Raw genomic sequence first — 16,251 nt, 5'->3', positions numbered from 1 at the left:
TATTAATGCCTCAGACAAAATTGATTAGGTGGTTATTTATACTTACTTCTTGATTAATCATCGATACGATCATGAAATGGACAACTTGTAATTACTTAAAACTATTAATTAAATATGTTTAACCTACACTTGGGGAGAAAAAACATGGATTTAGACCTCGTAGATTGACTATAGACCTCATTTTTGCAACCAGAATCCTTTATGAGAAGTACAGTCGAAACTGGTTAAGACGTCCCTCTCTAGCGCATTTCCCTGGTTATTATGTCATTATTCCAAATTCCAGTCGATGTCCTATTAAATACATGTTAACGAAACCTGGAGAGCACAATTACGTCACTCTTTAGTACGTTCGTAATATTCTCACCATAAGAAATTTAAATTGGCGTTCCGGGCCAAGTTGTGTGCACGATGCAGCAGCGATGACTGGCCTGGGTGAGGATTTGGTAGAGAACTTGATTTCACGGCCCTGGCATGTTGGCCTACAGCTGCAGGGAGCGTCAGTCACGAATGAAGAGGGGTTTTATGACACAAAAAGACGGCTGGATCATCTAATAGGCCATGATGGGTTATTGAAGAAAATAATAGAGGGAAAAATTTATAGAGGATGACCAAGATTAAGAGTACATGATGTAAATATTAGATCACGTGAGATGTAACTCCTACTATGAACTGAAAACGAAAGCAGAGATACGTGAAGAATGGAGTGCTGCTGCCAGCCAGCCTCACGGCTGATGACTAGAGAGAGAGAGAGAGAGAGAGGAGTGAATTGTGTAACAACGTACATAAATTAGGCCTACTGTAACTTACACATGGTAGTTTGCAGGACATTGTTATGGAGAAGAAGAAAGCTAGACAGTTTACAAATGATGAAAAATTAAAGTTTATTGAGGAAGCGGATGCTAGTCCACACATGAATCGTGTGTAAATCGCCCAGATGTTGGATATTCCTACGATAACTTTAAACATAATTGTAAGCGGCGTGTATAGTTCGCATCTCTAAGAACGTTTTTCCTTTACGTTTTGCTGTGTTGGTGTTCTTAAAAAGTTTTTTATTTTATTTATTTCATTAATTATAATTGTAAACACTTTTTCTTTGTTTTCATCATAATTATTTTTACGTTAAAACCTAACCTTAAATTTAACAGCATAATTGTTTTTCATTATTTAGTACGTTCCCTCTTTAGGTTTTTTTTTTCGGTCCCTACAAAAACGTCCTAACCAGTTTTGGCAGTATTGGTTTTGCTGGACATTGAGAAAGCCTCCGACCGTGTATGACGCAAGCATATGTGGGAATGTTTGAGACATAAGAAAGTGCCCGATAACATCATAGCACGAGTACAACGATTATATGATGATATCATGAGTTGGGTCCAGGACGGAACAGACAGTCGTCTTCAGGCAACAGAAATGAAGTTCCTCCGTTTTGGATAAAATAAGGAATGTGGATATCAGACAGCAGCTTGGATTGGAAAGAGGCTTACTGGAGAGCCTCGAAGTGAAGAGATTACAATGGTATGGTCCAGTGGCGGCTCGTTTGGGAGGCGCTAAGGCGCGCGCCCCCCACGGGGTTCCATTAAATTAGCGAAATATTTTACTATTATTATCATGGGCGCGAGTTGTACTGTACTGCGGCCCGATGCGCTGCTGGCCCGGCGCAGGAGGGCGCTCTCTTATAGCGGACCGAATACTCCGAGTCTCGCTCGACTGGCCTTGAGGGAGCCAATGAGAGGCACAGTAGAGATGTGCTGTTCTAACGGAGATTCTGGCGCATTTCTGCCGCAGCCCATGGTTGCAGCCAACCTACCCGAAACATTGCTGATTTGATTTCTATTTAACAGGGGTCAGTTTCTGCCATTTCTCTCCTAAAACTAGGAACTATTTTACTGAGGCACTTACCTGAGTTAAATGTGCCGGTATATATTTAAAATAGTCTTGTAATTTTTAGGATTATTAACTAACGAAACGAGTAACGACTGTAACTACTATCTCCTCGCACTTAACTCATGTTGGCCATACTCACTGGAGAGCGCGATGTTTAGCTGTGTGTTGATGAATGATCTCGTGAGGTGACTGTGACGAGGTGAAGTTAGGAGAAAGGTTGTGATTTATATGTAGGCGTAGTGTTATGTTTGCACTTCGTACAGTATGATTACCGTCAAACATATTAAAGAACTAAAGTTTTCTTCTCTTTCTATCGAGAAGAAAGTCGAACTGAAGGAGTGTGGTAGGCAGACACCAGACTTCTCGTTGAAAAGACCGGAGACCAAGGAAAATGAAAATAGGGCTTTCCAAAGACAAATTCATTCTCCTGACGTATATAATAAGAACGCGCGGATATGTGGAAGTGATATCTCAGAAACCTTTTACTGCATTCCTTCCCTGCTATTCTCCCGTTCTAGGAAAGGAGATAAATGGATCACCACAGGGGTGATATCGATAGTACCATGGACTTTGAAATGCTTGGTAAAGTCAATGTCGTATCTTCTTTAAGTGATCACTACAGTGAAACTATTCGTAAACATAATTCGATCGTGGACAAGAACAGGCAAATGTTAATAATAATAATAATAATAATAATAATAATAATAATAATAATAATAATACAACAAACAAAAGCGGACATGAAGAACACACAAATTCAACTCGAAGACATTTTGAATCGAAACATATATAGAAAGAAAATTGACACGTGGGAAGTTACGCCAGAGAATGAAGTACCAAAAAGAGCAGGTACCAAGTAGACGTAAGAAAGGAAGAGGATCTTTAGTCAACAGATGAAAGCATATCATAAATAAAGCTTCATGTGTTCCAAAAGGGACCATTCACGCATCATAATAATAATAATAGTAATAATAATAATAATAATAATAATAATAATAATAATAATAATAATAATTGCACATGCATTGCACCGTATAGTGTTCGAAGTGTGTATCTTGATGACATGGTTTGAAGAAATTGAGATATATTATGGAATTATGAAACTAAGGCGCGGCCCCCACTGCTGATATCCACGAGCCGCCACTGGTATGGTCACAAGAAAAGAATGGGTCCCCACAGGACTCCTCGAGCATACTTTGACTGCGGTGTTCCTGGGAATAGACCAAAAGAAAGCCCTTGTGATGTTTGGGAGAAGCAGATTTTTAAGGACCTGGAAATTAGAGATGTAAACTGGCATCACATGGACAAGACAAACTGGAGGAGGCTCTGACATAAGCGTACACAACTTGCTGGAGTGAAAAAAAAATTATGATTATGATAATTTAAACAATTCCACACTTTTCCCTTGTTCTGAAGAGACATTTGTTCGTTGGGCATTAACAGCATGTTCTTAAATATCACAGATTCTTTAAGGTGTTAAGATGCTCTACCGTAATTTCATTAATATTGGACTTAGCATTCACTCATTTGGGCTAAATATTTCAGGTTCATTATAGAAATGAAAGTTTACATCAAAGATGGAGTATCCCTACAGTTTCTCTTCTTCATAGCAAAAGCCAAAAGATATCGTGTTTATTATCAGGGCCCTTGAAAACTTCAATTTAAATAACAAAATAACTAAAAATATCTCTTGAGTTCAATTGTTACATGTATGTACATTTTCTCGTTCCAGTGAAATCTGTATGCAGCAAATCAGAATTCTTTGCTGAACGCCTGCACGATAGTATGGCTGGCTTGGGCACCAAAGATCGAACCCTGATCAGAGTTGTTGCGACACGGTGTGAAGTAGATATGCAGGACATCAAGCAGGCCTTCTCTGCCAAGTATGGCAAGTCATTGGAGAGCTTCATTTCGGTAAGTGGAGTCCAGAAAAATCAAGAACCAGTCAGTTACCACTGATCTACATTTAGGGCTGTCACCCAGGTGGCAGATTTTCTGTCAGTTGTTTACTTAATCCTTTTTAATGATTTCGGAAAAATTAGAAATTTATCAGACATCTCCATTGGTAAATTATTCCAATTCCTAACTCCTCTTCTAATAAACAAATACAGAAAAACCTCATTAAGATGTGTCTGCAGGGGACAAGGGAAAAGAATGTGTTGAAGGAGAAAACATACTACTGAATACATGAATGAAACTTTCCAACAGGGATACAGAAACACTAAGTACGATTTTTTCCGACACAATGGCATTTTACGTTACGTATCTGCAGATACAGTAAAAACTATATCTACCATTTCTAAAGATAGGAGAATATTAAAAGGTGTGAAAAACATCAGACAACAAAAATATGAAAACATTTGCACAGGGGGCCATGAAAATGTCAAGTATTATTGTAGATCACACTCTTTCTAAAACGAATGGTAGTAGAAACCTTTTATTTCGGACCAATGGGTTATTAAACATTATTTTCGGGGCACACTCTTAGACAATGAATTTGAGGTTACACTCAATCATGTGCGACTGCAACGTTGGCCGCCATTAAGAAACTTCGATTAGACCAACTTGAATGATTGACTAGATTGAGTCGAAACTCGAAGATGCAAGTTTCAACATTTGTGCTACCTCTTCGTGATTGAAGAGGCTGGTTCCAGTCCACTTTCAGATAGATTTTAATTTTGTCTTCATTAGTAAGGAATTTCACGACTTTTTCCAAATCCGTAACTAGGCTGTCACAAGACAAGTATGCACCGCACTAGTCGACTTCGGACGATTGTGATCCTAATCCAGATGTAGGCTATTAGGCGTCAAATATACGCTACCCTTCACCGTACCACTCAACACAAAATCAATTTCGAATTTTTGAATGGAATGCAAAATACAAGTACAAACAGGCTCACTGTGTAATTCAGCAATCTTGCTGCTAACCAACAAGCAAAACTGAACATTCCTGAGGCTAAACGGCTTGCTTCCGGAAGGTGCAACTTATCCTGTGAAGTTCAGGAATTCAAGGCCTTTTCCCATTATCACGCAAATGTAGCGAGGGCTCTTTCTTATTACACGTGATAAAATTCATTCTTTCTTATTCGAGTTGGAAATCACATTCCTTTCACAAGGAATGACTAATAACATTTTCAGGGCTATGCAAAATGTGATCGTACTAAGCGGTAATAACGAAAATTCGTAACACAATAAGTGAGCTATTTATATATAGATTTAATACGATGAGAATCGGGACTTTGAATGTACAACATGTTAAGCGGGAAAACATGTCAATGAGGAATACAGTAATGAGGTTTCATTGTATTGCCCCATTTTGTCCTCTTGAATTCAAACTTTATATTCATATTATCTTCTTTTCTCCTTTTAAAATCTCCACTCAAGCTTATCCGTTCACTAATGCAATTCCAATCCATCTCTCCACTGACAGCTTGGAATATTCCGTTCAGTCAAGCTGTTGGTCTCCTTACTCTTAAGTCTTTCCAGCCCAGAGTTTGCAACATTTTCATAACAACTCTTTTGTTGGAAATCACCCAAAACAGTTTGTGCTGCTTTCCTTTGAACCTTTTCCACTTGTTGAAAAAAGTAATCCAGGTTAGGGTCCCATACACTGGAACTATACTCTAATTGGGGTCTTACCAGTGATATGCCATCTCCTTCATATCCTTACTACTATCCTTAAATACCCTCATAAACATATGAACAGATCTGTAACCTCGTTAGTGTGATTACTCCAATGCAGATACAGAGCAAGTCAATAAGTATCTGAAATTTTGCTGTAATTGGCTTTAGGTTGGCTCTATGGTGTTGTATGCTCACCAGCCACTAGATGGCACCATTCGTCTAAGTCTGTGGTAGGTTTCAGCGTTATATCAAATCAGTACAGCTTGCGCTGTTGCGACGTAAAGATGGCCGCGCCACACTCTGTTTGCACCAAGGAAGAACAGTGTTCTGTAATCCGTTTTTTTTTTTTTTTTTTTGTGGTTTGAGGGTGTACCAGGAGTGAAAATTCGTTGAAGACTTTCAGCCCAATACGGGGACAATGTTTTGCCACAGCGAAGTGTTTACCAGTGGATTCAACAGTTCAAAAGAGGTCGCACAAGCGTGAAGGATGAGGAAAGATCCGGGCAACCACCTGCAGCTGTAACTGATGTCTAGTGACTGTTGATGACGTGGAAAACCATATGCACCCTCAGACCACAAAAAACGGATCGCGGAACGCTGTTCTTCCTTGGTGCAAACAGAGAGTGGCGCGGCCATCATTAAATCGTAACAGCGCAAGCTGTACTGATCTGATGACGCTGAAACCTACTACAGACGTAGACAATGGTGCCATCTAGTGGCTGGTGAGCACAAATGCCATAGAGCCAACCTGAAGACGGTTAGAGCAATATTGCAGATACTTATTGACTTGCCTGTATTTTTCCTTATATTAACACCTAGGTACTTTTGATTTGCTTAGAGTTACGGATATTTAAAGTAGTTCATCACTATTAATCCTTGAAGCTGGTATTTGCATGCTGCGCAAGTCAGTCTGCAGGTGGTAATTAAATTCACTAGGACTCATTCTGCATGCATACTGCGTATTAAAAGGGACAGTATATGAAGGGGAGAGAGACTAAGCAATATAATTATGTAATTTGTGTTTTTCTCATTGTAAAGGAGAACCTATACAGAAGTATTATTACTAATAATAGTGTCCTTGTAGTCTAAGAAATCTTATCTTTTATTGTCTTTTGCAGGGTGATACTTCTGGAGATTACAAGAAAGCTTTACTGGCTTTGGTCGAGTAAAGATTTGTCTGATGAAATTCCAGTATCTTCCACCACCGTTCTGCTCTCCATACTGGTGTCTTATGCAGCAACTTGATTATAAATGTATCTTACAAGACTTCAAGATATATGTGTAGTTGTTGTATGATCGGTATCAGCTGAATATATCCTTCAGGGATATGCAAGTAGTAAAAGTACAAACAAGGCCTGTCTGTCTCATTTTATTTTTCGTTCTAATTGAATCCATTGCAAGGATTTCAATAATCCGTCTTTCCTTTTGGAGTGCCTTGGTTTTGAGAATTTTTTTACTACATCTCCTGTTTGCCTATAATCTATTATTGCATGGATTGGCAGTAACTTTCTTGTATATCCCTGAGGTTGTCATTTATTGAAAGAACAAATAAGACTTTTTATTGGTGCATCACATATGTGAGTGTTTAATTATTGTACATCATTAGAATGACATGTTTAATTTAAAAAAAGTTATACCCTGACCATTTCAGTGTGATGTATTGTAAAGACATTATTGAAAGAGGCTAGTTCCTGGGGTTCATCACACTGCCCCCCCCCCAACCCTACCAAAAAGAAAACCTCTTGATCATGACATTAATGGTCGGGTTGCAAGAAAGTTCCTAATGGAACTACACTATATCTTCAAAGGATGTGTTGCATGAAACAAGCCTAGTGATCTAATAAAGGCTGCCCTAACTTATATATTTGATCTCCTTTCTATAAATCTTTATTCAATTTATTTCTCTACCAGATTTGCGTTTTATATATGCATTTAGCATAATGGTGAGCATGAACAATTCTCTTTAGTTTATTGACATCTTGCATTCAGATATGTAAAATTGCATTAATCTGATTATTTATTAATTCTCTTGTGAAATTTAAGTTATTATATCTTCCTGTATTACAGATTCTAATTCATCCTTTGGTGATGAGATTATGTTAAGTCTTCCACAAATTCTTCCGAGACAATGATCAAATTTTTCATGCATTATTGCTTCACATGCAGTGCCATTTGGATGACATAGAAAAAGAGCTTCATAGTGATTTAGTAGGCAGTGGTTCATATGAAGTTTGGAGTTTTATCGATAAAGATAAGATTTACTGTTGGTTTGATAAATGTTTGTCACTTGCAACTTAAAAATCCACAGACTTTAAAGGTCCAATAAATAGAGGAATAAATTATTTATAGGTTTGTTTTGTTGTAACCCAACCTAAGACCGGTTTTCGTAGTTATTCATGAACTACCTCAACAGTGTCACTTATAAGCAGAAGGTCGAACTTTATAGTATGGGAAATTGCAAAGCCATTGTCGCAACAGTTGAATGTGGGAGTCATCCTTCAGTCATGCATAGGCTGTAAAGGTGAGCAGAGGTCACCATCAACTATAAATAATACAAAATACTTCAAAGAGCAGAAATAAACTTTTATTTTCTGTTCATTTTATACTTTAGAACTAATCTCAATTAAAAATGAATTAAAAATGTATGCATGTGATACATATCATCGTATTAAAGAATCCTAACCTCACATATTTCAATATGCCATTATATTACATTTATGTGCTATATTTTCGTAATACGGATTTTACCTGAAAACCTAGTCTCAGACAAATCCAAAGCTGCAATATTGAAGGAACAGGCAAGCTTCATTGGTTTCATTGTACTAGAGCTGGTTCCACTTTTGAAAGTATTACCAGTACCTCCAAAACAGTGTTTTTATGATAACAAGACCATTTGAATTAGTTTTCTTTATAGAATTCAAAGGGAGATGTAATATTCCATAAATACTGCTGTAGAGCATAAGTTTCTTGCCATTCAATAATTTCTTCTGCCATATCCCCGGAATCGTATGTTAAGACAGGGTTAAAAGTGAAATATGTTCTCCTTGACTTAGTGAAGTTTACCTTATTTCATTGAGTAAGTAGCACATAATTGCCTATAAACTGCATTAAGTTCAGTTTCATAAAATTAATTAGACTGTATGAAGTAAATGCAAAAATGGAATAAAGTTGAGATTAAAGTTCGACTTGAATACAAAGTATTACTAATGCGACTATGAATACCAGCATAAATGTCCATGAAGCCGGTAATAGGTTGGTTAGATCTAGGAATAATTATTATGATGGGCTACATACCAACGTTCTGCAGATATTATAAATTACAGTAGTATTTCTTGCATCATTCATGGCAGTGAAAATTTGAAATCTGCTGAGAATATATATATTTGCTATGTTTGAATAATTCATTCTGTTTTTAAAGTTATACATGTCATTCTTTTATTATTTAAGGTGCTGTTTGTATGTGCTGAAGTGTATTTAGAGATATTTTTGGATATGATATGGTGCGAGAACAGAGCCTAGTTAGGAAAAGAAATTTAGGAGAAAGAGAGACTTACGCAAGACAAGAAAGGATATGAAAAACATACGCATTATAGTTGAATAACAGAAAGGAGAAAAAAATATTAAGAAATGGACAAAGAGCAGCAAATGACTAGATCCAAATACAGTCAGTAACATTGAAATATTATGCTTCTTTAATACCCTGCAGTCTGTTGGCTGCTGCAGTACTTAAATGTCACTCTTTCTCTCAATATTTCCTTTTCCAGATGTAGTAGGTTCACTGTTTATTTGAAGATAAGAACAAAGATTGCTACCAAGCTTAGTTAATCAACGTATTGTTGAATTTTTGAGATATATATATTTACAGATATATGAATGTATGAATGTTACGCATGTCCTGTCTTCCTGTTTGTCATTTGCCAGATGTACTATCCACCTATAGTAAAACACTGCTTTATGTGTTTCTGTTGAGTCTTTATAAAGAGATCTGATTTTTTAATATATTATTTTATTATTTTTAAAATTCAACCCATTATTATCCTACTTCCATATTGCCTCCATTTCCTAATTAATATGTGTTATTCCATTTTTATTCATTTTTAGTCATTAGGTTATTATTATTATTATTATTATTATTATTATTATTATTATTATTATTATTATTATTATTATTATTATTATTATTATTGTTGTTGTTGTTATTATTATTATCTTATCATATACAGAGAGAAAAGAAAATGAAAATAAGCACACACGAGGATAAAGGTAATTATAGGTCAGTGTGGGAAGAGGGAGCAGTAGGAGGAGGAGAGAGAACAAACATTAAAAGACAAACTAACAGAGACAATCTCCAGATCTTACGCTGCCATCGTCAAATAGATGGGCTATCTCTTTATCAATCTTGATTCTTCTACATCGATTTCTTCTCAGCTTCCAATGAGTTCATCCCTGTAAATAGAGAGATGAGTAATCTGCCTAGTCAGTACTCTGTATTAAAATTTATTACATTTTGCACTTTTAGGAAATATAGTACATGTTTCGAGAAATATGTTAATTCTTTTCTTTGCCTATATAGGTTTAAAATCATATTTTTACAATGACCTAATGAAACAGGGGGGCCCACTCTGCAAGAAAAATAAAACTGTAACATATACAATATAACATTAAAAATTGTTAAACAATGGTATGGAAGTTGCCTCAGTATCCCTCTTTGACAGTCATATATCAGCTTTGCACATCCACTTGTTTTACAGTACTGTATCTACTGTGTAAGGTTCATGTCAACTTGGCAGCATAATCATCTGAAGGGAACAGCTAGACAACTTATTTAAACACCATTTTATTTTTAATATGATCCAATTTGATTTCTAAGGGAGTATGATGTTAACCCTTCAAGCCGGTATTAAAAGTTGGCCAAGTTTTACCCTACAGTGGTAATAAATTTTAGAAAAATATCACAATTTTACAAGTTGTCACAAACATTGCTACAACTTCTAAACCACTTGCCTGATTTTGTTCAAAATAAGTGGATATGAAGTTCATATCATGCAGATGTTGTATCTACATACAAAAAGTCGGCATGCAAAGTAAAAATAATAAAATAAAAAATGCCTAATTACTTTCATGTTGGGATAAAATTCAAATCAACAGGTGTCCTGACCACTCGGGTGAGCATTCACTTATATTGCTATCATTATTTACATTACACGTAATTTCTTGGTGTGCAAAATCATCATTACTAACACTTTCATTATCACTCGGATTATTCCCATCAATACTTTCACCTATTATGCGTTCGAGAACTGCATTAGATAAATACAGACCATGCGAGGATGCTGCCATGTTGTTTACAATGATCGACGTTGATGAAAGAAATTCTTTTTACGCCAACACAATGCAGCATTATGCTAGAAGATGCTCCCCTGAATAGAATGATACCCTGTGCTGCGAGCCGAACTAAAAGTTAACGTTGGCAGCCAACACATGGCACGCACATGTACATCTCAAACATCGCTAGCCTAGTCCATGCAGGTGTACGTCAAACCGCTCCTGGCTTATGTTTTGTAGGTCCATACACGTCGAACCGGCTTGAGTGGTTGAGGAGGACACATTTGACATCATATCACAACAGTGCTCAACATTTTATCCATACAGACACACCTCCAGTGTCGATTTTATATGGAGATGTTGAGATTGACTTTACTTCCATATCATCATTTTTAATATGTTATACAGTGTTGTATCTGTTGTACTTTGTTTTCTTAGAGGAGCCCCCCCCCCCTCCTGTTTCATTTCTTCTTCTTCTTCTTCTCTTTGTTTTGCCTCATGACTGACTATCATAAAATTCAGCTATCTAGCCGATGAACCATACTTCGCCATTCTTCCCTATCTAAAGCTTTCAATGTGGTTATTCTGAAAGAACTCTGTAAGGGTCGTTCACCATGTCAATCCATCATGTTGGTACTCGTCCTCATTGTCTGGTTCCCTGGACTTTGCCCTCAACAATCAACTTTTGAAGACTACCATCTCGGCGTATTATATGTCCAAAGTAGCATACAATCTGCTGGGAGACCTTACACGATAGACAAATTTTTATCTGAAGTTGGCTCAGGATTGATGTGTTCGTGTGATGAGCTGTCCAAGGAATCCTCAACATTTTCCTCCAGCACCACATTTCAAAGCTTTCCATCCGTTCACGATCACGTTTGAGGATGGACCACGACTCTGCGCCATACAAGAAGACTGAGAAGACTAGAGATTCAACGAGCTTCTTTTTTTTTGTATTGATGGTGATGTTATCTTTCCAGATCTTCTGTAGACGGATCATTGCTACCTTTGCTATTTCAATTCTTCGCTTTATTTCATCTTTGGAACCACCAGAATTGGATAGTAAGGAGCCTAGATATACATACTGATGTACAACTTCACAACCTCCAATCTGTTGGATATGTGGACTGTTGTTCTTACGATCAACAATCATGACTTTGGTTTTCTGTCGATTTAGGCGTAATCCAATTTCAAGGCTTGTTTCCTCCACTCTCTTGATCAGCTCTGTCAACTCCTCTTCAGATGATGCTATCAAGTTGGTGTCATCAGCACATCTCAAGTTGTTGATCTTGCATCCCCCAATGGAAAATCCTTTGTCCCAGTCATCTAATGCTGTTCTCATTGCATATTCACCATAGAGATTGAAAAGTAATTGTGACAGGATACATCCCTGACGGACTCCAGCCCTCGTACGAAACTGCTTTGACCATTTGTTTTGAATCTTCACAGTGGCTGTATTTTCCTTATACAAGGACTTGAGGAGATCAATCAAATGGAGTAGCAAACCCATGTTTTCCAAAGATGGTTCCATTTGATGGTATCAAAGGCCTTTTGGTAGTCAATAAAGCGCAGGTATACCGGAACATTGAATTCTGTAGCCTTTTCTATGATTTGTCTGACGCTTAAGATCTGTTCTGGAGTGCCTTTTCCTTTCATGAATCCAGTCTGGACTTCAGGAATTTGATACTCTAGGAATGCCCGGAGTCTCTTATGCAGGATATGGAGCATAACTTTACTGGCATGTGAAATCAAAGCAATTAAGCAATAATTTCCACATTTTTTCCTCACTCCTTTCTTGTAGATTGGGACAAAGATTGACTGTACCCATTCCTCGGGCCAGCTTCTAGAATTCCATATTGCTTGGCAGATTTTCAACAGCATTTCAATTCCAGCATCGCCTGTAGCTTTCAAGACTTCTGCACTTATTCCATCAGGTCCACACACTTTTCCAGTTCTCAGCATTTTCAAAGCCATTTCTACTTCATCTCGGAGGATGTTAGGTTCAGGATCTGACTGTTTGTCTATCTTCACTTGGTCTTGTCATTGCATTGTTCATTGTACAGATCCTGGCAATACAGTCTCCATGTTTCTAGAACATTATCTATATCCTCAACATCATCACCCTGCGAGTTATGTACAATCCAGGAATATAGCTTGAAATCTCGAGTGATTATTCTAATTTTGTCAAAGATCCTTGCTGTGGTTTTGATTTGCATGGTCTTAAATCTCAGAACAAATTTTACTAAGGAATTTATTCTTATCTCTTCAACAAGAAGACTGAATTCTTCAATCAAGATCAAACATTTGGTCTCTTTTTTTTTTTTTCTTCTTTAGTGTTAATGCTAGATTTTTTAAGGCACCTTCTTTCTTCTACAAGCTGAAGGGTCAAGTCAGAGATCCACTGTTGCCTTCTAGTATTTGGTACTCTAGATTCATTCAAAGAGGGCTCTATCCAGTCCTTGAATGACGACATATTAACTACTTGTGGTATCCTGTGTGATCTTTTAACTGGTGTTTGAAGTTTTATTCTTATTTCTGCTCTGAGGAGCTGATGATCACTGCCACATACTGCACCTGGACAGATTTTGGTGTCCATTACAGAAGACCATATTGAACTGATCAGGATGTAGTCAATCTGATTTTTATACTGACCATTAGGTGAAGTCCATGTGTACATGTGCCGGATGTGATGCTTGAAGACTTTGTTAGTTATAGTGAACCTGTTTTGAATTGCAAACTCAAGAAGCCTGTTTCCCTGTTCATTTCTTTCTCCAATTCCATATCTTCCTACCGATGTTGTGACATGCTCATCATGTTGTGTTGAACCAATTTTGGCATTGAAGTTTCCCATAACAATAGTTAGTTCTCTGCTTGGAAAAGCTGAACAGTAGCATCAAGATCTTGATAGAAGCGGTCTATTATTTCATCAGACGCATCCGCTGTTGGGGCATAAACCTGAATGATGTTGATTGAAAGTGGCTTGCATTTGAGACTTAGTGTTATAATGTAATAATTAACAGGTTTATATCCTTTCACTAGGCCATTCATTTTGTCGCTGATCACAATTGCAACCCCGTTACTGCTTTTTTCATCATTTCCAGAAAAGTAGACCCAGCGATTACCACTTCTAAAATGGCCATTGTTTTTCCAGTGAGTTTCACTAGGTCATTTCATTAGGTAAATGTAATTATATGAATTTCAACTTATATAGCTGAAGAAGAGAATTAACATATTTCTTAAATCATGTAATCATCATCATCATCATCGTCATTTCCCTTTATCCAGCTGTAGCCGGTAGGGGCAAATATGGTTCCTCTCCACTTTCTTCGGTCTTTCCATCACTCCTCCTCCAACACTGTGTCCCAGTCCAGGTTTCTTTCTATAATACTGCGTTGGATTGTATCCTTCCATCTCAACCGTGGTCGTCCACGGCCGCTCCTTCCTTGGATTTGCATTTCCATCACCTTTTTTGGCATTCTTTCATCACTTATTCGCTTTATGTGCCCAAACCATCTTAGTCGGCTCTTCTCTATTCTATCGTTCATTTTTTCCACTCCAATTTCTTCCCGGATTTTCTCATTTCTTATTTTGTCTCTTCTACTCTTCTGTATCATACTCCTCAAGAACTTCATTTCGGCTGCCTGTATTCGACTCTCATCCTTCTTGAATCATGTACTATATATTCTAAAGTGTGAAATATAATGAATTTTAATACATTAATACATTATCCATCTCTCTGTTTACTGTGATTATGTCAATACAAACCCAATACTGGCCATTATGGTCAAGATAATTAATAATGAGGACACCTCTGCTTCCCAGCTTCATCAGAAGGGCAGACATCAACTCTGATCGATAGAAAATCCTGATAGATATTCAGTCTTTATTAGGGAGGTGTAGAATAGAGAGAAAGTGAGATAAACACATGAAAGAGGGGGGAAAACAAAAAGATAAATACAGAAGAATAAGATCCAAACAGTTCAATATAAATGTTGAAAAGGAATCTCCTGTATTCATCTATATATTTTTGTCTTATCGTATACTTCCCACATCAAGACTGAAGATCCGTCAAGATGACCCCTCAATTAGTATTGGTGCGCCCTTCTAATGAAACGGGAAGCAGAAACGAGGCTGAAAAATGGATGTACAAGAACTGAGATTGATAAGCAGTGCTCCGTGACCTTTTGTGTTTTCACATTTGTCTTTGTCTCCTCCTTTCACACTGACTTGCCATTGTGTTTATCCCGTTGTGTGTTCCTATTCAAGCTCCCATCTCTCTATACAGGGTGAGGCCAAACTCCACTGGCAAACTTTCAGAGGTTGTTCAGGTATTCCTTCTGAGTACATTGGTATAAGGGACCAATGGTCTCTGGTGCCACTTTAATCAGTCATGTATATTAAAGTCTAATAGTATTAAATAGTCAGCTCTTCAGCTTCTTCTTCAACTCCCAAAACTTCTTAATCCTGTCAGACCTGGCTGCCCTTTGGTTGTCAGTAATGGTGTACTTCCTTTGTTCAAATGTTATGAAACAAATTCTTTTTACGCCAACCCAATGCCACTTTAACGGTAGATGATGCTTCCCTGCATTGAATGACTTGTTATATATAAATTTTAACGTAAATTGTTCATTAAATTAAAATTATGTGAACAGACTCAAAGGAAACTGACTGGTCCCATTTGGAACAATTGTCCCCAACTTTAGTCATGTCTATACAGTCGAACCTTGATCTCGAATGTTCATTACTCGAATTTTCGGTATCTCGAAGTAACTTAAACTTCCTGGCTGTTTATTCTATTCTTCACATGTATTTAGGACTATTACTCAAAATTTGGTTACACAAATTTCTCAGTTTCTCAAGGCAAACATTTCCTCCCTTGAAGCAAAAAGTATTCTAACTCGAATTTTGTGCATCATTAACTGTGCAATATGGCATTTGTGGTTTGTGAAGAACAGTTAGCAAGTAAAGAAAGGTGTATGGTGATGCTGGGAGCTAATATGACGGGAACCAAAAAACTAAAAATTCTAATGATCGGATAATCGGCGAAGACTTGCTGTTTCTTGGATGTGAATTAATTACCATTCACATACAAAAGCAACTCCCAAAGTCACAGATGACAAGCTTCATTTACGAATCTTGGCTGCGTGGTATTGATGAAAAGTTTCAGCGTGAAAGGAGGATAGGTTAACAGTAACAAACAGAAGAGACTAACAGATTTTTTCCAAAGGTGTTAACGGAGGTATGTTTCTTGCTTCACTACTGTATGTACTGTATCCTGTCTTCTAAAAAGTTACTATAAGAAGGGTTATAAAGTGACGCAGTTAAAATAGAGTTATTGTTAAGAGTATTTAAAAATATACAAACTAATGTATTCAGTATAAGTCCATAGATACATATGATTCAATTATGTGCTATACATGC

At 37.1% G+C, this 16,251-nt stretch overlaps 1 protein-coding gene across 4 annotated transcripts in view; it reads left to right on the top strand.

Annotated features, from left to right (window-relative positions):
* LOC136884970 (annexin B9) overlaps positions 1 to 9,504 on the top strand; it is a 47,113-nt gene extending 37,609 nt beyond the window's left edge. For all 4 annotated transcript variants that reach the window (XM_067157316.2, XM_067157318.2, XM_067157317.2 and 1 more), the window contains 2 exons: positions 3,614 to 3,795; positions 6,624 to 9,504. In XM_067157316.2, coding sequence (XP_067013417.2) covers positions 3,614 to 3,795; positions 6,624 to 6,674 — 233 coding nt within the window. In that variant the 3' untranslated portion in view covers positions 6,675 to 9,504. The remainder of the gene's footprint in view (positions 1 to 3,613; positions 3,796 to 6,623) is intronic.
* Positions 9,505 to 16,251: the final 6,747 nt, after the last annotated feature.

Source organism: Anabrus simplex, chromosome 13 (genome assembly GCF_040414725.1).
Source record: "Anabrus simplex isolate iqAnaSimp1 chromosome 13, ASM4041472v1, whole genome shotgun sequence".
NCBI lineage: Eukaryota > Metazoa > Arthropoda > Insecta > Orthoptera > Tettigoniidae > Anabrus > Anabrus simplex.
Note: the sequence above shows the minus strand (reverse complement) of the source record. Positions and strands in the feature narration are given on the sequence as shown.